This window comes from Rhinatrema bivittatum, chromosome 19 (assembly GCF_901001135.1).
Source record: "Rhinatrema bivittatum chromosome 19, aRhiBiv1.1, whole genome shotgun sequence".
NCBI lineage: Eukaryota > Metazoa > Chordata > Amphibia > Gymnophiona > Rhinatrematidae > Rhinatrema > Rhinatrema bivittatum.
Genome location: NC_042633.1, coordinates 44925681 through 44953653, shown reverse-complemented (window position 1 = coordinate 44953653; position 27973 = coordinate 44925681). Strand labels below are relative to the sequence as shown.

The 27973-nt window shown below is 50.8% G+C and overlaps 1 protein-coding gene across 3 annotated transcripts in view; it reads right to left on the bottom strand.

Moving 5' to 3' along the window:
• VAV1 (vav guanine nucleotide exchange factor 1) overlaps nucleotides 1–27973 on the bottom strand; it is a 131056-nt gene that overhangs the window by 94057 nt on the left and 9026 nt on the right. For all 3 annotated transcript variants that reach the window (XM_029585255.1, XM_029585253.1, XM_029585254.1), the window contains exon 2: nucleotides 12876–12992. In XM_029585255.1, coding sequence (XP_029441115.1) covers nucleotides 12876–12992 — 117 coding nt within the window. The remainder of the gene's footprint in view (nucleotides 1–12875; nucleotides 12993–27973) is intronic.

Here is a 27973-nt window from a genome sequence, read left to right as displayed (position 1 = left end):
CTGGTTTCATCCTTCTAGGGAAGCTCCCGTGTGCCTCCCAGTCTGGTTTCATCCTTCTAGGGAAGCTCCCGTGTGCCCTCCCAGTCTGGTTTCATCCTTCTAGGGAAGCTCCCGTGTGCCTCCCAGTCTGGTTTCATCCTTCTAGGGAAGCTCCCGTGTGCCTCCCAGTCTGGTTTCATCCTTCTAGGGAAGCTCCCCTGTGCCCTCCCAGTCTGGTTTCATCCTTCTAGGGAAGGTCCCCTGTGTCTCCCAGTCTGGTTTCATCCTTCTAGGGAAGCTCCCCTGTGCCTCCCAGTCTGGTTTCATCCTGCTAGGGAAGCTCCCCTGTGCCTCCCAGTCTGGTTTCATCCTTCTAGGGAAGCTCCCCTGTGCCCTCCCAGTCTGGTTTCATCCTTCTAGGGAAGCTCCCCTGTGCCCCTCCCAGTCTGGTTTTATCCTTCTAGGGAAGCTCCCCTGTGTCTCCCAGTCTGGTTTCATCCTTCTAGGGAAGCTCCCCTGTGCCCTCCCAGTCTGGTTTCATCCTTCTAGGGAAGCTCCCCTGTGCCTCCCAGTCTGGTTTCATCCTTCTAGGGAAGCTCCCCTGTGCCTCCCAGTCTGGTTTCATCCTTCTAGGGAAGCTCCCCTGTGCCTCCCAGTCTGGTTTCATCCTTCTAGGGAAGGTCCCCTGTGTCTCCCAGTCTGGTTTCATCCTTCTAGGGAAGCTCCCCTGTGCCTCCCAGTCTGGTTTTATCCTTCTAGGGAAGCTCCCCTGTGCCTCCCAGTCTGGTTTCATCCTGCTAGGGAAGCTCCCCTGTGCCTCCCAGTCTGGTTTCATCCTTCTAGGGAAGCTCCCCTGTGCCTCCCAGTCTGGTTTCATCCTTCTAGGGAAGCTCCCGTGTGCCCTCCCAGTCTGGTTTCATCCTTCTAGGGAAGCTCCCCTGTGCCTCCCAGTCTGGTTTTATCCTTCTAGGGAAGCTCCCCTGTGCCTCCCAGTCTGGTTTCATCCTTCTAGGGAAGCTCCCCTGTGCCTCCCAGTCTGGTTTCATCCTTCTAGGGAAGCTCCCGTGTGCCCTCCCAGTCTGGTTTTATCCTTCTAGGGAAGCTCCCCTGTGCCCTCCCAGTCTGGTTTTATCCTTCTAGGGAAGCTCCCCTGTGCCTCCCAGTCTGGTTTCATCCTTCTAGGGAAGCTCCCCTGTGCCTCCCAGTCTGGTTTCATCCTTCTAGGGAAGCTCCCCTGTGCCTCCCAGTCTGGTTTCATCCTTCTAGGGAAGCTCCCCTGTGCCTCCCAGTCTGGTTTCATCCTTCTAGGGAAGCTCCCCTGTGCCCTCCCAGTCTGGTTTCATCCTTCTAGGGAAGCTCCCCTGTGCCCTCCCAGTCTGGTTTCATCCTTCTAGGGAAGGTCCCCTGTGTCTCCCAGTCTGGTTTTATCCTTCTAGGGAAGCTCCCCTGTGCCTCCCAGTCTGGTTTCATCCTTCTAGGGAAGGTCCCCTGTGTCTCCCAGTCTGGTTTTATCCTTCTAGGGAAGCTCCCCTGTGCCTCCCAGTCTGGTTTCATCCTTCTAGGGAAGCTCCCCTGTGCCTCCCAGTCTGGTTTCATCCTTCTAGGGAAGCTCCCGTGTGCCCTCCCAGTCTGGTTTCATCCTTCTAGGGAAGCTCCCATGTCCTCCCAGTCTGGTTTCATCCTTCTAGGGAAGCTCCCCTGTGCCCTCCCAGTGTGGTTTTATCCTTCTAGGGAAGCTCCCCTGTGCCTCCCAGTCTGGTTTCATCCTTCTAGGGAAGCTCCCCTGTGTCTCCCAGTCTGGTTTCATCCTTCTAGGGAAGCTCCCCTGTGCCTCCCAGTCTGGTTTCATCCTTCTAGGGAAGCTCCCCTGTGCCTCCCAGTCTGGTTTCATCCTTCTAGGGAAGCTCCCCTGTGCCTCCCAGTCTGGTTTCATCCTTCTAGGGAAGCTCCCCTGTGCCTCCCAGTCTGGTTTCATCCTTCTAGGGAAGCTCCCCTGTGCCTCCCAGTCTGGTTTTATCCTTCTAGGGAAGCTCCCCTGTGCCTCCCAGTCTGGTTTCATCCTTCTAGGGAAGGTCCCCTGTGTCTCCCAGTCTGGTTTCATCCTTCTAGGGAAGCTCCCCTGTGCCTCCCAGTCTGGTTTCATCCTTCTAGGGAAGCTCCCCTGTGCCTCCCAGTCTGGTTTCATCCTTCTAGGGAAGGTCCCCTGTGTCTCCCAGTCTGGTTTCATCCTTCTAGGGAAGGTCCCCTGTGTCTCCCAGTCTGGTTTCATCCTTCTAGGGAAGGTCCCCTGTGTCTCTCAGTCTGGTTTCATCCTTCTAGGGAAGCTCCCCCTGTGCCTCCCAGTCTGGTTTCATCCTTCTAGGGAAGGTCCCGTGTCCTCCCAGTATGGTTTCATCCTTCTAGGGAAGCTCCCATGTGCCTCCCAGTCTGGTTTCATCCTTCTAGGGAAGCTCCCGTGTCCTCCCAGTATGGTTTCATCCTTCTAGGGAAGCTCCCCTGTGCATCCCAGTCTGGTTTCATCCTTCTAGGGAAGCTCCCCTGTGCATCCCAGTCTGGTTTTATCCTTCTAGGGAAGCTCCCCTGTGCCTCCCAGTCTGGTTTCATCCTTCTAGGGAAGCTCCCCTGTGCCTCCCAGTCTGGTTTCATCCTTCTAGGGAAGCTCCCGTGTGCATCCCAGTCTGGTTTTATCCTTCTAGGGAAGCTCCCGTGTGCCTCCCAGTCTGGTTTCATCCTTCTAGGGAAGCTCCCGTGTGCCCTCCCAGTCTGGTTTCATCCTTCTAGGGAAGCTCCCGTGTGCCCTCCCAGTCTGGTTTCATCCTTCTAGGGAAGCTCCCGTGTGCCCTCCCAGTCTGGTTTCATCCTTCTAGGGAAGCTCCCGTGTGCTCTCCCAGTCTGGTTTCATCCTTCTAGGGAAGGTCATTAGAACATAAGGCTCTGAGACTGAGATCTGGTGAAGTAAAGTAGATAGGATACCTTTCTCCCCTATTTTTGACAGGTTTTCTGGAAACTGTTGGGAGCAGGACATTTTCTCCATCCTTCCTTCCTCTGGGTTTGGTTTTCCCTGTTCCTAAGGATTATTCTTTTGTTCTTTGGTTGATCACTCTTGGGTCCAGGCTTGAGGAAGTGAGAGATCTCATAGAGAAAGATCCTGCGGACCCTCAGAGTCCGCATGGAGTAATGAATTAGGGGAAGTGGAAGATAACCAGTGGCACCCATCACCTGTATTCATAAGTCTCACTGAGATTCAGAGAGAAGGTAACGCCCTGGTATAAAGGAAGAGCATATTGTGTGCAAAATGCGACTTTACATGAACACTTCCTATCTGCCAGCTATTGGGAGGAAGCTTAAAAACTACCCCAGGGATTGGAAAAGAGGAGCAACCCATAAAATAAACTGACTGGAAGAGGAAGGCCACAAATTCATTGGAGATTGGAAGTTGTAAATATCAGATGTATTAAGGAATCTGTTCATCAGCTCTTTCCACTTTTCAGCCTCCCGTGTGCTCGTTAGTGCTGTCTAATGCTTATTAAGATGCAACCTGCACACAGGGCCTAGAAGATGATCTCACTCCCTCCCTCCAGCCGGACACGGAGTCTTCACAGCAGCAGAGAAGAAACACAAGAAATTAAACCATATTTAAGGTGTGGTCTTTGGGGTCCTGCAAAGGGACACAGGCTCAGGGATAATGTTATTTCAGCCCACGTCTCTTCAGAATTATTCTATGCAGTTTTCCTGTTTAATTTTTCACCAGCTCCATGTTCATCTTCTCTCCCCATGTTTGTTACAATCTGCTAATTTCTCTGTTCTCCATTTACTCCTTCTCTCTCTATGTGCAATATCTGTGACTTGACAATAACTTGACATTGGATTAGGCCTTTAACAAGTTAATGGCGTATTTTCTCTCCTGCTTCGTTGTTGAAATAGAATATGCATTGGTTATTATAGTTAAAGGAGTTATAGTATGTACTCCTGAAACCCGTTATTTGTAAAGCCTGTGGCTGTTATTTGGTTACTTACTGTATAACTTGTTGTATGTAAAGCCTGTTGCTAATTTATTGTTTACTGTAAACCGAGGTGATGTATAACTATACGTACCGCGGTATATAAGAACCTCTAAATAAAGCACACAGCATTTCAAATGCTTGAATTTTCTCTCATCTCTTTAGTAACATAGAAACATAGAAATGACGGCAGAAGACCAAACGGCCCATCCAGTCTGCCCAGCAAGCTTCACACATTTTTTCTCTCATACTTATCTGTTTCTCTTAGCTCTTTGGTTCTAATTCCCTTCCACCCCCACCGTTAATGTAGAGAGCAGTGATGGAGCTGCATCCAAGTGAAATATCAAGCTTGATTAGTTATGGGTAGAAGGGGAAGTAACCGCAATAAGCAAGCTACACCCATGCTTATTTGTTTTACCCAGAATATATTATTCAGCCCTTATTGGTTGTTTTTCTTCTCCCCTGCCGTTGAAGCAGGGAGCTATGCTGGATATGCGTGAAGAATCAGTTTTTCTTCTCCCCTGCCGTTGAAGCAGAGAGCTATGCTGGATATGCGTGAAGTATCAGTTTTTCTTCTCCCCTGCCGTTGAAGCAGAGAGCTATGCTGGATATGCTTGAAGTATCAGTTTTTTCTTCTCCCCTGCCGTTGAAGCAGAGAGCTATGCTGGATATGCATTGAAAGTGAAGTATCAGGCACATTTGGTTTGGGGTAGTAACCGCAGTAACAAGCCAGCTACTCCCCGCTTTGTGAGTGTGAATCCTTTTTTCTTCTCCCCTGCCGTTGAAGCTATGCTGGATATGCGTGAAGTATCAGTTTTTCTTCTCCCCTGCCGTTGAAGCAGAGAGCTATGCTGGATATGCGTGAAGTATCAGTTTTTTCTTCTCCCATGCCGTTGGAGCAGAGAGCTATGCTGGATGTGCATCGAAAGTGAAGTATCAGGCACATTTGGTTTGGGGTAGTAACCGCCGCTACTCCCGGCTTTGTGAGTGCAAATCCTTTTTTCCACATTTCCTCTTGCTGTTGAAGCTTAGAGTGATGTTGGAGTCACAGTAACCATGTGTATGTTTATTGAATAAGGGTATTGTGTCCAGGCAGTAGCCATCATTCTGGCGAGTCACCCACTCTTTATTGGCGGCCTCTTGACTTTATGGATCCACAGTGTTTATCCCACGCCCCTTTGAAGTCCTTCACAGTTCTGGTCTTCACCACTTCCTCCGGAAGGGCATTCCAGGAATCCACCACCCTCTCCGTGAAGAAATACTTCCTGACATTGGTTCTGAATCTTCTTCCCTGGAGCTTCAAATCGTGACCCCTGGTTCTGCTGATTTTTTTCTTATGGTAAAGGTTTGTCGTTGCCTTTGGATCATTAAAACCTTTCAAGTATCTGAAAGTCTGTATCATATCTCCTCTGCTCCTCCTTTCCTCCAGGGTGTACATATTTAGATTCTTCAATCTCTCCTCGTACGTCATCCGATGAAGATCCTCCACCTTCCTGGTCCTGATCCTCCACCTTCCTGGTGCACTGTCAGATTCTGCCTCTTGTGGCAGTACAGGAGGCACTGAACGGTTCATTTTAACTGGATATTCAGCCATAGCTAGCACGATAACCGCACAAAACTCTGGCATCAGGCACGCACTCTTAAGCAGGACAAATTTAGCCAGTTAGGCCTGAATACTATGCTAACAGTCTCAGTTTGTAAACGTTAGCCCAGGCATGTTCTGACCCGGTCCCTTTTTTAGCCCAGTTCCATCTGTGAACACACCAGCTCTCTATTTCATCTATACCTAGAAGCACCTTGCAGGATTTATCACCCTCCTAATGTGCAAAAGATCAGACAGGATCGCATGCAAAGTCAAAGGGGTTTTTTTTTCTAGAAATATTCAAATATGTAAGAGAAAAGAGTAAAATGAGTCTGGCCTAAGCCTTTTCATGAGCCTCAGTTCAGTGCATACAAAGAGTCCTCTCTCTCCCCGAAACCAAAAGCAGTTGTGTAAAATGAGTGAGGAAGCTGCACAGCTCCCTCTACCACAGTAGAACAGGATGTGAAACCACCGTGCCCTCTCTTACAGAACTAAGCACATGCATTCTGCACCGACACATCTTCCAGTTCAGGAGAATTACAAGACACAAACTCTGACATGTACCCCCAGTCCTACAGGACCAAAACAGATGGCATGGGTGCGCTGGAGCCCTCAGCCTACCAGCGAGCAATGCTGTCCCTCTCAAGGAACGATAGTGAAAGTGGCACAGTATGGGCTCATTACTTATAAATAAGGGCCTGTAGCAAATCCCAGCCTAATGTGTGGACTCGTTTTTCAAAAGATTTAGGCACCTAAAATATGGAGTTAGCTTCCTAAAATCTCCTTAAAAACTGACAAATGCCGAGCTTAAAACATGGGTGTCCACAGGCTGGGAGTTAGGATAGGAAAACGTAGGTGCTTAGCACTGATTATCACCCACAGGCATCTAACAGGCACCAAACTCCAGGCAAATGAAGAGCAGAACTAAAATTAAGGGACCTAAGTGAAGTGCTGAGAGGTTGTTTTAAACCGAGCCCTCTGACTTGCTGTCTGGCCTTATTCCCCCTTCATTACCTGCAGAATGGGGTAAGGATGATAAAGTCTGCACTAAGCAAGGCCTCTTTACATCTTGCTGCTCCCTCCTTCTCCAAGAGGTAACAGGGCTGGCAGCATCAGTAAGAGACCAATCCAATTCTGAATAAAGAAACCTACAGGATTTGCAAACGTAACCAAATCAGTCTCATATTTCAGTTTCACTTGGGTTTTATAAAGAGAATGTGATGCTGATAGACTCCTCCCTGCTTTCCTATTCAGACCTGGCACACACAGAATGCATTTACTGAGTAACTAAGTACTTCCTGTCTAGATTTCCCTAGGTGACAATAAAACTATGGATGAGCTCAGAACATGCAAACTGTTAGACTAAAGAGGCATTAACATGCAAACACAGGGAAGTTTAGACTCCACTCTGCTGCCCGCAGAGACGGGAGGTGCAGCAGGCCCGGCTCCTCTGTTCACAGAGACGGGAGGTGCAGCAGGCCTGGCTCCTCTGTTCACAGAGACGGGAGGTGCAGCAGGCCCGGCTCCTCTGTCCGCAGAGAGGGGAGGTGCAGCAGGCTGCGCGGGCCCGGCTCCTCTGTCCGCAGAGAGGGGAGGCGCAGGCTGCGCGGGCCCGGCTCCTCTGTCCGCAGAGAGGGGAGGCGCAGGCTGCGCGGGCCTGGCTCCTCTGTTCACAGAGACGGGAGGTGCAGCAGGCCCGGCTCCTCTGTTCACAGAGACGGGAGGTGCAGCAGGCTGCGCGGGCCTGGCTCCTCTGTTCACAGAGACGGGAGGTGCAGCAGGCCTGGCTCCTCTGTTCACAGAGACGGGAGGTGCAGCAGGCCTGGCTCCTCTGTTCACAGAGACGGGAGGTGCAGCAGGCCTGGCTCCTCTGTTCACAGAGAGGGGAGGTGCAGCAGGCCTGGCTCCTCTGTTCACAGAGACGGGAGGTGCAGCAGGCCTGGCTCCTCTGTTCACAGAGACGGGAGGTGCAGCAGGCCTGGCTCCTCTGTTCACAGAGACGGGAGGTGCAGCAGGCCTGGCTCCTCTGTTCACAGAGAGGGGAGGTGCAGCAGGCTGCGCGGGCCTGGCTCCTCTGTTCACAGAGACGGGAGGTGCAGCAGGCTGCGCGGGCCCGGCTCCTCTGTCCGCAGAGAGGGGAGGTGCAGCAGGCCTGGCTCCTCTGTTCACAGAGACGGGAGGTGCAGCAGGCCTGGCTCCTCTGTTCACAGAGAGGGGAGGTGCAGCAGGCTGCGCGGGCCCGGCTCCTCTGTCCGCAGAGAGGGGAGGTGCAGCAGGCTGCGCGGGCCCGGCTCCTCTGTTCACAGAGACGGGAGGTGCAGGCTGCGCGGGCCTGGCTCCTCTGTTCACAGAGACGGGAGGTGCAGCAGGCTGCGCGGGCCCGGCTCCTCTGTCCGCAGAGAGGGGAGGCGCAGGCTGCGCGGGCCCGGCTCCTCTGTCCGCAGAGATGGGAGGCACAGAGAGAGTGTGCAGGCCCGGCTCCTCTGTCCGCAGAGAGGGGAGGTGCAGCAGGCTGCGCGGGCCCGGCTCCTCTGTCCGCAGAGAGGGGAGGTGCAGCAGGCTGCGCGGGCCTGGCTCCTCTGTCCGCAGAGACGGGAGGTGCAGCAGGCTGTGCGGGCCCGGCTCCTCTGTCCGCAGAGACGGGAGGCGCAGGCTGCGCGGGCCCGGCTCCTCTGTCCGCAGAGACGGGAGGCGCAGGCTGCGCGGGCCCGGCTCCTCTGTCCGCAGAGATGGGAGGCACAGAGAGAGAGTGCAGACCCGGCTCCTCTGTCCGCAGAGAGGGGAGGTGCAGCAGGCTGCGCGGGCCTGGCTCCTCTGTCCGCAGAGACGGGAGGTGCAGCAGGCTGTGCGGGCCCGGCTCCTCTGTCCGCAGAGACGGGAGGCGCAGGCTGCGCGGGCCCGGCTCCTCTGTCCGCAGAGACGGGAGGCGCAGGCTGCGCGGGCCCGGCTCCTCTGTCCGCAGAGATGGGAGGCACAGAGAGAGAGTGCAGGCCCGGCTCCTCTGTCCGCAGAGACGGGAGGCACAGAGAGAGATTGCAGGCCCGGCTCCTCTGTCCGCAGAGACGGGAGGTGGTGCAGGCTGCGCGGGCCCGGCTCCTCTGTCCGCAGAGACAGGAGGCGCAGGCTGCGCGGGCCCGGCTCCTCTGTCCGCAGAGACGGGAGGCGCAGGCTGCACGGGCCCGGCTCCTCTGTCCGCAGAGATGGGAGGCACAGAGAGAGAGTGCAGGCCCGGCTCCTCTGTCCGCAGAGACGGGAGGCACAGAGAGAGATTGCAGGCCCGGCTCCTCTGTCCGCAGAGACGGGAGGTGCAGCAGGCGGCGCGGGCCCGGCTCCTCTGTCCACAGAGACGGGAGGTGCAGACCGTGCGGGCCCGGCTCCTCTGTCCACAGAGACGGGAGGTGCAGACCGTGCGGGCCCGGCTCCTCTGTCCACAGAGACGGGAGGTGCAGACCGTGCGGGCCCGGCTCCTCTGTCCACAGAGACGGGAGGCACAGAGAGAGAGTGCGGGCCCGGCTCCTCTGTCCGCAGAGACGGGAGGCACAGAGAGAGAGTGCGGGCCCGGCTCCTCTGTCCGCAGAGACGGGAGGCACAGAGAGAGTGCGGGCCCGGCTCCTCTGTCCGCAGAGACGGGAGGAGCAGGCCCGGCTCCTCTGTTCACAGAGAGGGGAGGTGCAGCAGGCTGCGCGGGCCTGGCTCCTCTGTCCGCAGAGAGGGGAGGTGCAGCAGGCTGCGCGGGCCTGGCTCCTCTGTCCGCAGAGACGGGAGGTGCAGCAGGCTGTGCGGGCCCGGCTCCTCTGTCCGCAGAGACGGGAGGCGCAGGCTGCGCGGGCCCGGCTACTCTGTCCGCAGAGAGGGGAGGTGCAGGCTGCGCGGGCCCGGCTCCTCTGTCCGCAGAGATGGGAGGCACAGAGAGAGAGTGCAGGCCCGGCTCCTCTGTCCGCAGAGAGGGGAGGTGCAGCAGGCTGCGCGGGCCCGGCTCCTCTGTCCGCAGAGAGGGGAGGTGCAGCAGGCTGCGCGGGCCCGGCTCCTCTGTCCGCAGAGACGGGAGGTGCAGCAGGCTGTGCGGGCCCGGCTCCTCTGTCCGCAGAGACGGGAGGCGCAGGCTGCGCGGGCCCGGCTCCTCTGTCCGCAGAGATGGGAGGCACAGAGAGAGAGTGCAGACCCGGCTCCTCTGTCCGCAGAGAGGGGAGGTGCAGCAGGCTGCGCGGGCCTGGCTCCTCTGTCCGCAGAGCCGGGAGGTGCAGCAGGCTGTGCGGGCCCGGCTCCTCTGTCCGCAGAGACGGGAGGCGCAGGCTGCGCGGGCCCGGCTCCTCTGTCCGCAGAGACGGGAGGGGCAGGCTGCGCGGGCCCGGCTCCTCTGTCCGCAGAGATGGGAGGCACAGAGAGAGAGTGCAGGCCCGGCTCCTCTGTCCGCAGAGACGGGAGGTGGTGCAGGCTGCGCGGGCCCGGCTCCTCTGTCCGCAGAGACGGGAGGCACAGAGAGAGAGTGCGGCCCCGGCTCCTCTGTCCGCAGAGACGGGAGGCACAGAGAGAGATTGCAGGCCCGGCTCCTCTGTCCGCAGAGACGGGAGGTGCAGCAGGCTGCGCGGGCCCGGCTCCTCTGTCCACAGAGACGGGAGGCACAGAGAGAGTGCGGGCCCGGCTCCTCTGTCCGCAGAGACGGGAGGCACAGAGAGAGAGCGGGCCCGGCTCCTCTGTCCGCAGAGACTGGAGGTGCAGGCTGCGCGGGCCCGGCTCCTCTGTCCGCAGAGACGGGAGGCACAGAGAGAGAGTGCGGGCCCGGCTCCTCTGTCCGCAGAGACGGGAGGCACAGAGAGAGATTGCAGGCCCGGCTCCTCTGTCCGCAGAGACGGGAGGTGCAGCAGGCTGCGCGGGCCCGGCTCCTCTGTCCACAGAGACGGGAGGCACAGAGAGAGTGCGGGCCCGGCTCCTCTGTCCGCAGAGACGGGAGGCACAGAGAGAGTGCGGGCCCGGCTCCTCTGTCCGCAGAGACTGGAGGTGCAGGCTGCGCGGGCCCGGCTCCTCTGTCCGCAGAGACGGGAGGCACAGAGAGAGTGCGGGCCCGGCTCCTCTGTCCACAGAGACGGGAGGCACAGAGAGAGTGCGGGCCCGGCTCCTCTGTCCGCAGAGACGGGAGGTGCAGACCGTGCGGGCCCGGCTCCTCTGTCCACAGAGACGGGAGGCACAGAGAGAGTGCGGGCCCGGCTCCTCTGTCCGCAGAGACGGGAGGCACAGAGAGAGTGCGGGCCCGGCTCCTCTGTCCGCAGAGACGGGAGGCACAGAGAGAGAGTGCGGGCCCGGCTCCTCTGTCCGCAGAGACGGGAGGCACAGAGAGAGTGCGGGCCCGGCTCCTCTGTCCGCAGAGACTGGAGGTGCAGGCTGCGCGGGCCCGGCTCCTCTGTCCGCAGAGACGGGAGGCACAGAGAGAGAGTGCGGGCCCGGCTCCTCTGTCCGCAGAGACGGGAGGCACAGAGAGAGAGTGCGGGCCCGGCTCCTCTGTCCGCAGAGACTGGAGGTGCAGAGAGAGTGCGGGCCCGGCTCCTCTGTCCGCAGAGACTGGAGGTGCAGGCTGCGCGGGCCCGGCTCCTCTGTCCGCAGAGACGGGAGGCACAGAGAGAGAGTGCGGGCCCGGCTCCTCTGTCCGCAGAGAGGGGAGGTGCAGCAGGCTGCGCGGGCCTGGCTCCTCTGTCCGCAGAGACGGGAGGTGCAGCAGGCTGTGCGGGCCCGGCTCCTCTGTCCGCAGAGACGGGAGGCACAGAGAGAGAGTGCGGGCCCGGCTCCTCTGTCCGCAGAGACGGGAGGCACAGAGAGAGAGTGCGGGCCCGGCTCCTCTGTCCGCAGAGACGGGAGGCACAGAGAGAGAGTGCGGGCCCGGCTCCTCTGTCCGCAGAGACGGGAGGCACAGAGAGAGAGTGCGGGCCCGGCTCCTCTGTCCGCAGAGACGGGAGGCACAGAGAGAGTGCGGGCCCGGCTCCTCTGTCCGCAGAGACTGGAGGTGCAGGCTGCGCGGGCCCGGCTCCTCTGTGCGCAGAGACGGGAGGTGCAGACTATGGAGACTTTCTGGTACATGTAGACATTGTGCAGATAATTTCCTTCTGTAAGCAGACTACAAAATTGGTGGCTGCAGAAGAATTCATGTATTTTGCAACCCATAGATTGTGCAGGTTTTTAACTGAAGCAGCTGGAGTAACCCGTATGAACCCATCAGCAGAATAAATGCCAGGAAATTCATTCATGGGGATTTAACTTTGTTGAGCAGTCACAAAATGCTGTCAGAACAATTTTTTTCCTCTGTAGAAAGTTTCCCTGTGAACACTGTCTCCCAGGCCTGCAGACACACATGGTACGCATGGACCTGCAAACATGCGGGGAGAGAAAATGCTTTCTATGTGGGTAAAGAATGATTTTCAAAAATTTCCCATTCAGCATAGGTAAAAGCAGACATTTCATGATAGACAGTTTTACGTACAGGGAAAGTGGAACACAAGATCAGGGAAGCAAAAGCACAAACCATTATTTCATTAACCCCATCCTCCCCCAGAAACCGCAATAACCCCCCGACCCCCAGCCTCCCCCAGAAACCACAACAACCCCTGACCCCAGCATCCCCCACCCCCAGGGTCCCCGAGAAACCGCTCAGAGCTTCCAACAACCCCGACCCCCATCGTCCCCCCAACCCACACCTCCCCAGAAAGTGTTGCTAGTGCAGCAGTTGTGCTGATGGAGTCACAGCGAGAAAGGTTTGAGGAAGGACTCAGTCAAGCAATGTTGGAAACTCCTTATTTGTTGTTGGCCCTATCAGAATAAAGCTGGGTTATCGGATGTTAAGTAAGGGAAGCTTTCTCTCGTGCAACGAGGTTCAGAGCAGAAGATCTCCATTGCACATTTCTGTATGTAACGTACACCTACAGTACCTGAATGCAATCCTCTTTTAAATCTACTTTCCGAAAAAAACTCAAGACATGGCTTTTCGTCCAAGCCTTCCCTGAAACCTAACAGTGCAACAGTTTTCGTCATATAGCTCAATAGACTAAATGTCCGACCCAGCCATTGTATATTCACTCTTGTTCATTCTCCAGTTTTTTTCTGTCCTTTGTTTCCTGGCTACTCTAGCCCCCATGTTTTATTCTCCTTGTTATTTGTATCTGCGCCTCGGCCTTCTTGTTATATGGTTCTGTTAAGTTAACCCCTAAGTTTGATGTAAACCGGCCTGATATGAAGCTTGTCATGAAGTTCGGTATAGAAAAATTTTAAATAAATAATAAATAAAATAAATAAATAAATAAAAATTAAATATTAAGGGAATTTCTTACCTTTCCAAAATCTCGCACTTCAAAGAGATCAAAGGGTTCGAACAGCTCATTCTTGCGCAGGCCAAACTTTTCACAACAGGTAGAAAGGAAAGTCCTGATGTTCTTTAAGCACAGGAACTGAAAATAAGAGGAAACGGGGAATATTTAGTTATGGCCATAGCTTTAGCATGCAGACCTGTGCTCCCTTTAGACGAATCAGGTGGTTGTCTCAAGGGTCAAGATTTGGGGAGGGCTGGCAGGAAAGGCCCAGAGAGGGTGCTGTGCCTGAGCCCGTATCACCAAAGCAAGGTGCGCCATGCTGGCACCGTCAAGGCACCAGCAACCGCCCCTGAGAACAACATGGAAACAGCGCCGCCAATAAAATATTCTGGTCTCTTTCGCCTAGGATGCCGAATACTCCTTATACAGGCCCTGGTAATAAACTGAGGTGCACAGTACACAAGTGAGCTAAAACAGTTTACATACGCAATGTACACAGACTTTAGGCTGCATTTGCAAAGCAGATGAAAATTCACAGACAACATATTCACATCCAGGCCGGTACAGTACAGTGCGTTCGTCTGCTCTCCCGCGGACTTTACTGTATCGCCCGATAGTTAGACCTGCTCCTGAGCACATGGTGATTTAAGTAAACACTTTCCCCATCCTGACTCCACCCCGTCCCCAAAATGCCCCTTTCTGCTGTGAGTAAAGTGAGTTTTGTGTGTACTTTTACCAGCATGATTTACATGCATAAAGTACTTTTGATTATCAGATCCTAAATTGATAGTAAAGAGAACTGACAACAAACAAATAGTAAAATCAGCAAGGTAATATAACAATGAGAGGTTTTATTCATAGGCACAATAGCAGCAAAGGTAAGGCTTCAGCACAGCTCGAAACACCAACTAACACATTTCTTCTGGGATTCCAGACCCAGGACCCAAAAGCTTCCAGGACTATGGCCCCCCACCCCAGGCTAGAGAGGGAACAGAGCTGGGACCCCCAGACCAGACACAGCCTGAGAAACAGGATCTCTAAGCCCAAGAGATCCACTAATGCAGGGGTTCTCAACCCAGATCTTGGAATCCACCTAACCACAATGAATATGCATGAGAATGTGCATGCACTGCCTCCACTGTATGCAAATCTCTCTCATGCATGTTCACTGTGTTCTGAGAATCCCTGCACTAATGTACTGACCCCCCCACTGAACATCACACTATACTGATTCTCTCCACACTGTATCCCCACATCTACTGCCCCCACAATGAATATGCATGAGAATGTGCATGCACTGCCTCCACTATATGCAAATCTCTCATGCATGTTCACTGTGTTCTGAGAATCCCTGCACTAATGTACTCTGACCCCCCCCACTGAACACCACACTACACTGATTCTCTCCACACTGTATCCCCACATCTACTGCCCCCACAATGAATATGCATGAGAATGTGCATGCACTGCCTCCACTGTATGCAAATCTCTCTCATGCATGTTCACTGTGTTCTGAGAATCCCTGCACTAATGTACTCTGACACCCCCTCACTGAACACCACACTACACTGATTCTCTCCACACTGTATCCCCACATCTACTGCCCCCACAATGAATATGCATGAGAATGTGCATGCACTGCCTCCACTGTATGCAAATCTCTCTCATGCATGTTCACTGTGTTCTGAGAATCCCTGCACTAATGAACTGACCCCCCCCCCACTGAACACCACACTACACTGATTCTCTGCACACTGTATCCCCACATCTACTGCCCCCACAATGAATATGCATGAGAATGTGCATGCACTGCCTCCATTGTATGCAAATCTCTCTCATGCATGTTCACTGTGTTCTGAGAATCCCTGCACTAATGTACTCTGACCCCCCCTCACTGAACACCACACTACACTGATTCTCTCCACACTCTATCCCCACATCTACTGCCCCCACAATGAATATGCATGAGAATGTGCATGCACTGCCTCCATTGTATGCAAATCTCTCTCATGCATGTTCACTGTTCTGAGAATCCCTGCACTAATGTACTCTGACCCCCCCCACTGAACACCACACTACACTGATTCTCTCCACACTGTATCCCCACATCTACTGCCCCCACAATGAATATGCATGAGAATGTGCATGCACTGCCTCCATTGTATGCAAATCTCTCATGCATGTTCACTGTGTTCTGAGAATCCCTGCACTAATGTACTCTGACCGCCCCCACTGAACACCACACTACACTGATTCTCTGCACACTGTATCCCCACATCTACTGCCCCCACAATAAATATGCATGAGAATGTGCATGCACTGCCTCCATTGTATGCAAATCTCTCTCATGCATGTTCACTGTGTTCTGAGAATCCCTGCACTAATGTACTCTGACCCCCCCCCCACTGAACACCACACTACACTGATTCTCTCCACACTGTATCCCCACATCTACTGCCCCCACAATGAATATGCATGAGTGTGCATGCACTGCCTCCATTGTATGCAAATCTCTCTCATGCATGTTCACTGTGTTCTGAGAATCCCTGCACTAATGTACTCTGACCCCCCCCCACTGAACACCACACTACACTGATTCTCTCCACACTGTATCCCCATATCTACTGCCCCCACAATGAATATGCATGAGAATGTGCATGCACTGCCTCCATTGTTTCCAAATCTCTCTCATGCATGTTCACTGTGTTCTGAGAATCCCTGCACTAATGTACTCTGACCCCCCCACTGAACACCACACTACACTGATTCTCTCCACACTGTATCCCCACATCTACTGCCCCCCACAATGAATATGCATGAGAATGTGCATGCACTGCCTCCACTGTATGCAAATCTCTCTCATGCATGTTCACTGTGTTCTGAGAATCCCTGCACTAATGTACTCTGACCCCCCCCACTGAACACCACACTACACTGATTCTCTCCACACTGTATCCCCACATCTACTGCCCCCACAATGAATATGCATGAGAATGTGCATGTACTGCCTCCCCTGTATGCAAATCTCTCATGCATGTTCACTGTGTTCTGAGAATCCCTGCACTAATGAACTGACCCCCACCACTGAACACCACACTACACTGATTCTCTCCACACTGTATCCCCATATCTACTGCCCCCACAATGAATATGCATGAGTGTGCATGTACTGCCTCCACTGTATGCAAATCTCTCTCATGCATGTTCACTGTGTTCTGAGAATCCCTGCACTAATGTACTCTGACCCCCCCCCACTGAACACCACACTACACTGATTCTCTCCACACTGTATCCCCACATCTACTGCCCCCACAATGAATATGCATGAGAATGTGCATGCACTGCCTCCACTGTATGCAATTCTCTCTCATGCATGTTCACTGTGTTCTGAGAATCCCTGCACTAATGTACTCTGACCCCCCCACTGAACACCACACTACACTGATTCTCTCCACACTGTATCCCCACATCTACTGCCCCCACAATGAATATGCATGAGAGTGTGCATGCACTGCCTCCACTGTATGCAAATCTCTCTCATGCATGTTCACTGTGTTCTGAGAATCCCTGCACTAATGTACTCTGACCGACCCCCCCCCCCCCCCCCCCACTGAACACCATACTACACTGATTCTCTCCACACTGTATCCCCACATCTACTGCCCCCACCACTGGCTGCTGATTTCAAAGACCCGAGAAGCCAGGTTCTATTGAGTCTCAGGTTTAAACACTGCCACTTTTCAGATATTGATAATATGAAGTCACCCTGAAACAGCGTCCATTCACATAAATCATTGATATGCAATATATGTTTGGAGATCAAAGGTCACAGCTTTATTACAATTCAGTACCCAAACATCCCCCCTAAACCACTCTGGTAGCTTATCCACCACAACCCAGCAAATTAAATCTACCCCTGCCAAAGCCCCCATTCTCAGGTCTGAGCCCGAACCTCACAGCACCTGACATCATCTGGACCTTTGTGACCAGCAGCCACAACAGTAGCACAGATAAAACTACAAAAAGGCAGAGTAGAAGGCTGGGTGGAGGCAGAATTTAAACTCTGGAGGAGGAGGGGGGCCAACTTTGAAATATTGTCCTCATGCATCGGGGCCCAGTTATCTAATTATTTAAAGGTTTTTATATACCCACAACCGTTTGCAGGTTGTATCTCTTTACATAGAATATTTAATAATGAGAGAGAAATTACACGCAATGATTTGATTGCATAGCCTGGTAAGACAAGGTACATAACATTAAGAAGAGACTACATAACTGCTGAAATAAATATATATACACACACACAGTTGTCAATTTAAGGGAAGATATAACTTTGTAGAAGGTGATGAATAGGCGTGGAGGGGATTGTCATCTCGAGCAGACAAGTTAGCTAATGGTTTGGGGGCAGTTGGGGCAGTAAATGCATAAAATTGGGGTTGAGGGGTGGGAGGAGGAGGAGAGCGACAGGCGACAAGTGGTGATGGTGGGAATTAGGCATAGGCTAGCTTGAAGAGTCACGTTTTTAATTTCTGTGTGCAGGGTTCAATGCGTGGGTCAGGCGGCATTGAGTTGAGTTCCAGTTGATGGGTCCTGCTATTGAGTGCCCTGTCCCTAGTGGAGGATCGTTGAGTGGTTTTAAGAGAGGGAATGTGAAGGGGTCCTTTATAGGCAGAGCTGATTGGTCTGTTGGAGGTGTTGAGGTGGATTGAGTCGTTTAGCCAAGTGGTGATCTGGTTGTGTAAATTCTTGTGTATAAGGGAAAGGGTTTTGTAGAGAATTCTTTAGGAGATCGGGAGCCAGTGGAGGTCTCTAAGGATGGGCGTGATGTGATCGTTTCTACGGGTGTTTAGTATTCAGTTATCCCAGTAACCCTAGAGGAGCCAGCATCACTGCACCCGGTGCATACGGTTACTCCCACCCCGGCCAGGGGGGGGTGCAGGCACATATCTCTGAGGCTGCCCAGGGATCCACATTTTCCCCAAATCTTTTAGCAATGAACTCAGCAGGAGCTACGTTTATTCAGTCAGTCCAGACTAGCCACAAATGCTGCTGAGGAAAACGAATAATTAACTCAGCAGCAGCTGTCTTTACTCTAGCCTCTGCTATACAAAACATTTATTTAAATGGCGGTAGAAGAATCATGAGTGAGAGTTTGCAGGGACTTGGAGGCTTGAGTGCTAGAATGATGGGGATGTCTTAGTGGGTTTAGGCAAGACACTGGGGGGAGGTTTATAGGGGCTGCATAAGTGGATTTGGGGGCCAGTGAGGTTAGTTAGTGGATTTAGAGGCACTAGCGAGGTGGCTGGAAAGCATTAGAGATGAATTATAAGTTAAAGGAATTCGGTGGCATACGTTAGCTGATGAGGATCTGTAGCTGGATGGACTGAGGCATTGGAGGGTGTCATAGTGGGAGGGGGGGGCTTAATGGTGCAGGGGCCCCAGATTCAGGTCTCCTGGGTGTGGGGGTCCCATTCTTATGGCTCCTCAAATTGGTATCCCAGGTCTGTGGGTGGCTGATTAATTTTTTTGTAACTTCTTCTAGAAGTAAATGGAAGTTAAAACTTCATCTCAGGTATCGATGTAAAGAAATCAACAGAAAAATAAGATTCAAAAGTGAAGAAATTTTAGTGCACTATGCTGCACTGGAAATCATTTCATATGCTGCTCATTACCATGCATTTGCATGGAAAGTGTATGAAACTAGAACACTGTTTAAAGCCTAGCTTTTAAAAATGAGATTTCCTTAATAGCTTTCCTCTCTGGTCTCTTATATATATATATATATATATATATATATATATATATATATATATATATATATATATATATATATATATATAATATTTTAAGAATGTATTTTGTTTTGATTTTAGTTTTATTCTGTTTTTGTTTTGCGATGATAAATCAGTTTAAATGATTTTTGTATACCGGCATTCATGTTGATACATATCACGTTGGATTACAACATAAATCAAATGTTGGTTACTACATTTGCGTATAAAAGGGAAGATAACTTAAAACGATTCATCTAAAATCTGTCTCAACATAAGCTAAAATATAGAAACTATGGATCCAAGCACATCTTAAAATATAAAACTATAGAACAAAACACCTTAAAAATACAAAATGTAACATTAAAAGGTATATCGCTAAAAATTATAAATAAAAGAAATCAGTCCTTTAGCAATTATGAAAATGAACAAACTAAACTCACTTTTTTACTTCTCCTTTGAATACATGCTTTCTGTGCACTAAACCCCATATTATATCAAGAAGTAAGTTTAAGACCAAAATATGCAGTAAACCAGAAGTAAAGTGTGTTCTAAGCTTAGCACACGAGAAGTATGTTAAAGACCAAAATATGCAGTAAACCAGAAGTAGTGTGTCCTAAGCTTAGCACACTTTATCACATCAACCCTGCCATCTCTCCAACAGCCTCATGACTTCTGGTAAACCATAGAGCCCAGAATAACTCCGTGCATGAGACGAGATCGTTTAACAGTGCTGGAGAGCAAGATAAACTTCTCTGACTTTAAGATACCTGGGGATGTTCAGTGGTATGGCCACATCACTGAATATGCAGGCTAAGTTAGCTGGATATATTTATCTGGCTACCTAAGCTCAGCTGGCTAGCAGCAGAAGATGGGTCCTGTGACAACAGAAAAAGACTCTCACAACCTATCCAAACCAACTAAACAGCTCTAGCAGACCTCTCACAGAAACCATCACCTACAATCCTCAGGGATACTCTTTATCTAACCCCTCACTCCCTCACAGCTAAGGATCCTCTGTGCTTATCCCAGGCTTTACCCCTCACTCCCCCACAGCTAAGGATCCTCTGTGCTTATCCCAGGCTTTACCCCTCACTCTCCCTCACAGCTAAGGATCCTCTGTGCTTATCCCAGGCTTTATCTTTACCCCAAGGAAAGTGAGAGAAGTTTCAGGTAACCATTACCTGGTTAAATAATATTGAAATATTGCCCTGCCTATGCACAATTTATTACAAACAAATAATTAAGAACATGTCATACTGGGTCAGACCAAGGGTCCATCGAGCCCAGCATCCTGTTTCCAACAGTGGCCAATCCAGGCCATAACCTGGCAAGTACCCAAAAACTAAGTCTATTCCATGTTACCGTTGCTAGTAATAGCAGTGGCTATTTTCTAAGTCAACTTAATAACAGGTAAGACTTCTCCTCCAAGAACTTATCCAAACCTTTTTAAACCCAGCTACACTAACTGCACTAACCACATCCCCTGGCAACAAATTCCAGAGCTTAATTGTGCATTGAGTGAAAAAGAACTCAGATTAGTTTTAAATGTGCTACATGCTAACTTCATGGAGTGCCCCCTAGTCCTACTCGTTGAAGACCTCTATCATATCCCCCCCTCAGCTGTCTCTTCTCCAAGCTGAAAAGTCCTAACCTCTTTAGTCTTTCCTCATAGGGGAGCTGTTCCATTCCCCTAATCATTTTGGTTGCCCTTCTCTGTACCTTCTCCATCACAATTATATCTTTTTTGAGATGCGGCGACCAGAATTGTACACAATATCCAAGGTGGGGTCTCACCATGGAGCGATACAGAGGCATTATGACATTTTCCATTTTATTCACCATTCCCTTCCTAATAATTCCTAACATTGTTTGCTTTCTTGACTGCCACAGCACACTGAGCCGACGATTTCAATGTATTATCCACTAAGCCATTTAGATCTTTCCTAGGTGGGAACTCCTAATTAAATACTTCAATATCAGTAATATAACTTTACCTGGGTGTTTGTTTTTAGATGCTATTCAAATATATATTGCACACAATTTCAACATATATTCTCTTCCTTTGCATTTTGTATTTGGTGCATAAATAAAAATAGGTTAAATAACTTGGGTGGCAAGAGAAATTGAAACTGCATGCTTCAGATCCTAGCAGCATTCAGCACAGGCAGTGTCTCTGGAAAAAGCCCTCGTGCTTTGAGAGTTGCAGCTTTTCTTGCCTTCCAGTATTAATTGTCCACAAAAGCTGCCTGTATCCATCTCCCCTGGATGGACATAGACAGAGATCATCTGAAGGTCTTGCATGTCACAGCTCTGGGAAAGCCCCAGACTATGACACAGGATCCCGAGTGTGAGGAAGTTCTGTGCTACTCACTTCCTCTGTCACTTACCCCAGAGAGCTGAGCAAGACACAAAAGCTCCCTACACTGCCTCTTTCCATTACTCTGTGTAGTTACTGCAGTGCTTTCTGAGCTAAACATGCAATGGCACTGGAGACCCAGGCCCAGCGTGGCAGTCCCACAGGGCAAGACATTGTCACTAGGCAGCTCCAGAATATAAAATTCAAACTGATAGACCCCAGAGGTTTTAAACTCAGTTTTTGCTAAGGTGAGGAAGGATAATGTTATCTTCTCTCTCTGAGCCTACAGAGAAGGTCTTACTGCTATATAAATCATGTGCACTCAGCAACATTAACCCTCTCCCTCCCCCAACATCCCAAGCATATGCTTGTCCCTTACTTCCTGTCTTACTACATGCACAGTATATATATCCAGAGCCCCACCTCTGTCAAATATAATATACAATATACCTTAACAGAATCCCCTCTACCATATACAGAAAGAATTACACACAGGACAACTCCTGTCATATACACAGAGAACCACCTGCTCCATATTCTCTGCACACAGCAGCACAATATATCCAGTGTACAGAGACCCACCTCTGCCAAATATAATATACAATATACCTTAACAGAATCCCCACTACCATATACAGAAAGAATAACACACAGGACACCTCCTGTCATATACACAGAGAACCACCTCTTCCATATTCACTGTTCTCTGCACACAGCAGCACATATATCCAGTGTACAGAGCCCCACCTCTGTCAAATATAATATACAATATACCTTAACAGAATCCCCACTACCATATACAGAAAGAATTACACACAGGACAACTCCTATCATATACACAGAGAACCACCTGCTCCATATTCCCTGCACACAGCAGCACATATATCCAGTGTACAGAGCCCCACCTCTGTCATATATAATATACAATATACCTTAACAGAATCCCCACTACCATATACAGAAAGAATTACACACAGGACAACTCCTGTCATATACATAGAGAACCACCTCTTCCATATTCATTATATTCTACACTCACTTCTTCCCTTCTCTCCATCACCCAATGCATTATCACCACCACCTACCCTCTCCCTCCAACTCCTGGCATTATCATCCCCTTCTCTCTCCACCTTCTCACCCCTATCATCATCATCACTACCATCATCTTCCCTTTCCTTCTACCTCTCTCCCCCCACATCCCGGCATCATCTTCCCTCTCTCCCTCCCTCCATCATTACCACCTTCCTTTTCCCTCTACCTCACTCTCACTTGCTGGAAGCATCACCATCTCTCTCCCTCCCCGCTATCATGTTTTCCCCTCTACCCCTCTCTCCCACCACCATCACCTTTCCCCTCCACCTGGCATGGTCACTTCTCTCCACTTCCTCACTCCTGGAATCACCACTTCTTTCCTTCTATCCCTCCCCCTCGCTCCCATCTCCTGGCATCATCTTTCCTCTCCCTCCATCCCTCTCCCCCACCCACTCACATCATCATGACCTTTCCCTATCCCTTCCACCCCGCCCCCCACCATCCTCATCCTCCATTTCCTTCCACCTGGCATCTCCTTCACCCCTTGGCATCATCAACTTTCCCACTGCCTCCACCCCTAGCATCATCTCCATCCCTTGCCCTTCACCTCTCTCTCCACCCCCCACCCCCACCCCAGTCACCTTCTCTTCCTGTTCCCTCCACTCCCTGGAAAAACTCTCCCTCACTTCCTGGCATCATCACCTTCTCTCTTTCCATTCCTCTCCCACACCACCATCATCTTCCCCACCCCCTGTCAACACTTTCTCTTCCCTTTCCTTCCACCCCCTGGCATCACCTCCCTCAACCTCACTCCCTGACATTGTCTTCCCTTGCCCTCTATCTCTCCTCCTCACCTCTGAAGCCTCATGTTCCCTCTCCCCCATCTCCTGGCATCAGCTTCCCTTCTCTCTCCCCCCCCCCCACACCCAGTGGCACGTTCAGCTGTCCCTTCCCCTCCCTACCCTAATCCTTGAACAGCAAAAGTCTGGGAGCAGACTTACCAAGTGCTGCTTCTTCCACCTGTCCCAACTTCCCTCTGCAGTCTGAAGTGCATGGGGCCAGCAGGTCTCACAAGTCCACAGAGCCCCACGCAGCTTTCATTGCAAAGAGAAAGCAGAAGCAGCTGCAGATAAATGCTGCTCTCAAATGCCCCTTGCTGGTGGGAGGACATCCTGCAGGCCAGGAGGGAAACAGTAAATGAGACTGCAGCCGTGGCACGGTAGTGAGCCGCCGCACACCTGCGCTTCAGCCACAGTAGTGAGCCGCCGCACACCTGCGCTTCAGCCACGGTAGTGAGCCGCCGCACACCTGCGCTTCAGCCACGGTAGTGAGCCGCCGCACACCTGCGCTTCAGGCATGGTAGCGAGCCGCCGCACACCTGCGCTTCAGGCATGGTAGCGAGCCGCCGCACACCTGCGCTTCAGGCATGGTAGCGAGCCGCCGCACACCTGCGCTTCAGGCATGGTAGCGAGCCGCCGCACACCTGCGCTTCAGCCACGGCACGGTAGCGAGCCGCCGCACACCTGCGCTTCAGCCACGGCACGGTAGCCGCCGCACACCTGCGCTTCAGCCACAGTAGTGAGCCGCCGCACACCTGCGCTTCAGCCACGGTAGTGAGCCGCCGCACACCTGCGCTTCAGGCATGGTAGTGAGCCGCCGCACACCTGCGCTTCAGGCATGGTAGTGAGCCGCCGCACACCTGCGCTTCAGCCACGGTAGTGAGCCGCCGCACACCTGCGCTTCAGGCATGGTAGTGAGCCGCCGCACACCTGCGCTTCAGCCACGGTAGTGAGCCGCCGCACACCTGCGCTTCAGGCATGGTAGTGAGCCGCCGCACACCTGCGCTTCAGCCACGGTAGTGAGCCGCCGCACACCTGCGCTTCAGGCATGGTAGTGAGCCGCCGCACACCTGCGCTTCAGCCACAGTAGTGAGCCGCCGCACACCTGCGCTTCAGCCACAGTAGTGAGCCGCCGCACACCTGCGCTTCAGCCACGGTAGTGAGCCGCCGCACACCTGCGCTTCAGGCATGGTAGCGAGCCGCCGCACACCTGCGCTTCAGGCATGGTAGCGAGCCGCCGCACACCTGCGCTTCAGCCACGGCACGGTAGCGAGCCGCCGCACACCTGCGCTTCAGCCACGGCACGGTAGCCGCCACACACCTGCGCTTCAGCCACAGTAGTGAGCCGCCGCACACCTGCGCTTCAGCCACGGTAGTGAGCCGCCGCACACCTGCGCTTCAGGCACGGTAGCGAGCCGCCGCACACCTGCGCTTCAGCCACGGCACGGTAGCGAGCCGCCGCACACCTGCGCTTCAGCCACGGCACGGTAGCGAACCGCTGCACACCTGCACTTCAGCCACGGCCTTCACTATACTTTGAACCCACAGCATATCTGGTGTGCAGTGGCCCGACTCTGTCATATATAATATAGCATATACCTTCGATTCCCTTCTGCCATATATAGAAAACCTAAGGCACGACAACATCTGTCATATACACACAGAAACAGCTCTTCCATATTCAATCTACTGTGATCACACAGCACATATATTCTGTGTACAGAGGCCCACCTGTGTGAAATGTAATGCAGAATATACTGTAACAGAATCTGCTCTGCCATATACAGGAAATCTGACACAGAACAGCCTCTGTCATACACACCTAGAACCACCTCTTCCATATTCACTGCACATATATTCTGTGTACAGAGGCCCACCTGTGTGAAATGTAATGCAGAATATACTGTAACAGAATCTGCTCTGCCATATACAGGAAATCTGACACAGAACAGCCTCTGTTATACACACCTAGAACCACCTCTTCCAGTCACTGCACATATATTCTGTGTAGAGAGACCCACCTGTGTGAAATGTAATGCAGAATATACTGTAACAGAATCTGCTCTGCCATATACAGGAAATCTGACACAGAACAGCCTCTGTCATATACACCTAGAACCTCCTCTTCCATATTCACTGCACATATATTCTGTGAAGAGACCCACCTGTGTGAAATGTAATGCAGAATATACTGTAACAGAATCTGCTCTGCCATATACAGGAAATCTGACACAGAACAGCCTTTGTCATACACACCTAGAATCACTTCTTCCATATTCACTGCACATATATTCTGTGTACAGAGACCCACCTGTGTGAAATGTAATGCAGAATATACTGTAACAGAATCTGCTCTGCCATATACAGGAAATCTGACACAGAACAGCCTCTGTCACACACCTAGAACCACCTCTTCCATATTCACTGCACATATAATCTGTGTAGAGACCCACCTGTGTGAAATGTAATGCAGAATATACTGTAACAGAATCTGCTCTGCCATATACAGGAAATCTGACACAGAGAACAACCTCTGTCATATACACCTAGAACCACCTCTTCCATATTCACTGCACATATATTCTGTGTAGAGAGACCCACCTGTGTGAAATGTAATGCAGAATATACTGTAACAGAATCTGCTCTGCCATATACAGGAAATCTGACACAGAACAGCCTTTGTCATACACACCTAGAATCACTTCTTCCATATTCACTGCACATATATTCTGTGTACAGAGACCCACCTGTGTGAAATGTAATGCAGAATATACTGTAACAGAATCTGCTCTGCCATATACAGGAAATCTGACACAGAACAGCCTCTGTCACACACCTAGAACCACCTCTTCCATATTCACTGCACATATAATCTGTGTAGAGACCCACCTGTGTGAAATGTAATGCAGAATATACTGTAACAGAATCTGCTCTGCCATATACAGGAAATCTGACACAGAGAACAACCTCTGTCATATACACCTAGAACCACCTCTTCCATATTCACTGCACATATATTCTGTGTAGAGAGACCCACCTGTGTGAAATGTAATGCAGAATATACTGTAACAGAATCTGCTCTGCCATATACAGGAAATCTGACACAGAACAGCCTCTGTCATATACACCTAGAACCACCTCTTCCATATTCACTGCACATATAATCTGTGTACAGAGGCCCACCTGTGTGAAGTGTAATGTAGAGTATACTGTAACAGAATCTGCTCTGCCATATACAGGAAATCTGACACAGAATAGCCTGTCATACACCTAGAACCACCTCTTCCTTATTCACTGCACATATATTCTGTGTAGAGAGACCCACCTGTGTGAAATGTAATGCAGAATATACTGTAACAGAATCTGCTCTGCCATATACAGGAAATCTGACACAGAACAGCCTCTGTCATATACACCTAGAACCACCTCTTCCATATTCACTGCACATATATTCTGTGTAGAGAGACCCACCTGTGTGAAATGTAATGCAGAATATACTGTAACAGAATCTGCTCTGCCATATACAGGAAATCTGACACAGAACAGCCTGTCATACACCTAGAACCACCTCTTCCATATTCACTGCACATATATTCTGTGTAGAGACCCACCTGTGTGAAATGTAATGCAGAATATACTGTAACAGAATCTGCTCTGCCATATACAGGAAATCTGACACAGAACAGCCTCTGTCATATACACCTAGAACCACCTCTTCCATATTCACTGCACATATATTCTGTGTAGAGAGACCCACCTGTGTGAAATGTAATGCAGAATATACTGTAACAGAATCTGCTCTGCCATATACAGGAAATCTGACACAGAACAGCCTGTCATACACCTAGAACCACCTCTTCCATATTCACTGCACATATATTCTGTGTAGAGAGACCCACCTGTGTGAAATGTAATGCAGAATATACTGTAACAGAATCTGCTCTGCCATATACAGGAAATCTGACACAGAGAACAGCCTCTGTCATATATAAATTCTTCACAAGTGTCTCACCATCATCCATAAAACCATTTACAACAGAACACCCATTGATTTACACTACCCACTCAGAAGCATACAAGGCCTCGCTACACCCCCCCCCCCCCCAGCCAAATCCACCCATCTCTCATCCACCAAAGACCGAGCCTTCTCGACAGCGGCTCCAACCATCTGGAACTCCATGCCTCCAGACCTTAGACAAGAAGAACCTTGCAGACTGACATTCAGAAAGAAACTCAAGACTTGGCTGTTTCTACAAGCCTTCCCTGATCTATAACCGCCCCAACTATAACAAATCGCCAAGGTTCTCCTGTCGACGTACCACACCCCTGACCTGGCTTCTGACTATACATTAATTAGTCCCGAGTTTTATGAACTGACACTATTTAGTCAGGAACATATGATATTATTACAGCCCTGAGTATATGATATTTACATATTTGAAATAATCCAGTCCTGACTACGTTTTAATATAATCCTGAATATGACTAGATATTATTTATTTCTGAGTTAGCCATGTCTCTGGCTCTTCCTCCTCCCAGTTCATGTGCCCCTGTTTAATTGTAACTTTTGTTCACTTGTTCTCTCTTCGCCTATTGTTCATGTTGATGTTAATGTTTTTGCACCATTGTTTCTTGAAAACCGATATGATTGGTATCATGAATGTCGATATAAAAAAGCCCTAAATAAATAAAATATACACCTAGAACCACCTCTTCCATATTCACTGCACATATAATCTGTGTGGAGGCCCACCTGTGTGAAGTGTAATGCAGAATATACTGTAACAGAATCTGCTCTGCCATAGACAGGAAATCTGACAGAACAACCTCTGTCATATACACCTAGAACCACCTCTTCCATATTCACTGCACATATATTCTGTGTACAGAGGCCCACCTGTGTGAAGTGTAATGTAGAATATACTGTAACAGAATCTGCTATGCCATATACAGGAAATCTGACAGAACAACCTCTGACATATACACCTAGAACCACCTCTTCCATATTCACTGCACATATAATCTGTGTACAGAGGCCCACCTGTGTGAAATGTAATGCAGAATATACTGTAACAGAATCTGCTCTGCCATAGACAGGAAATCTGACAGAACAACCTC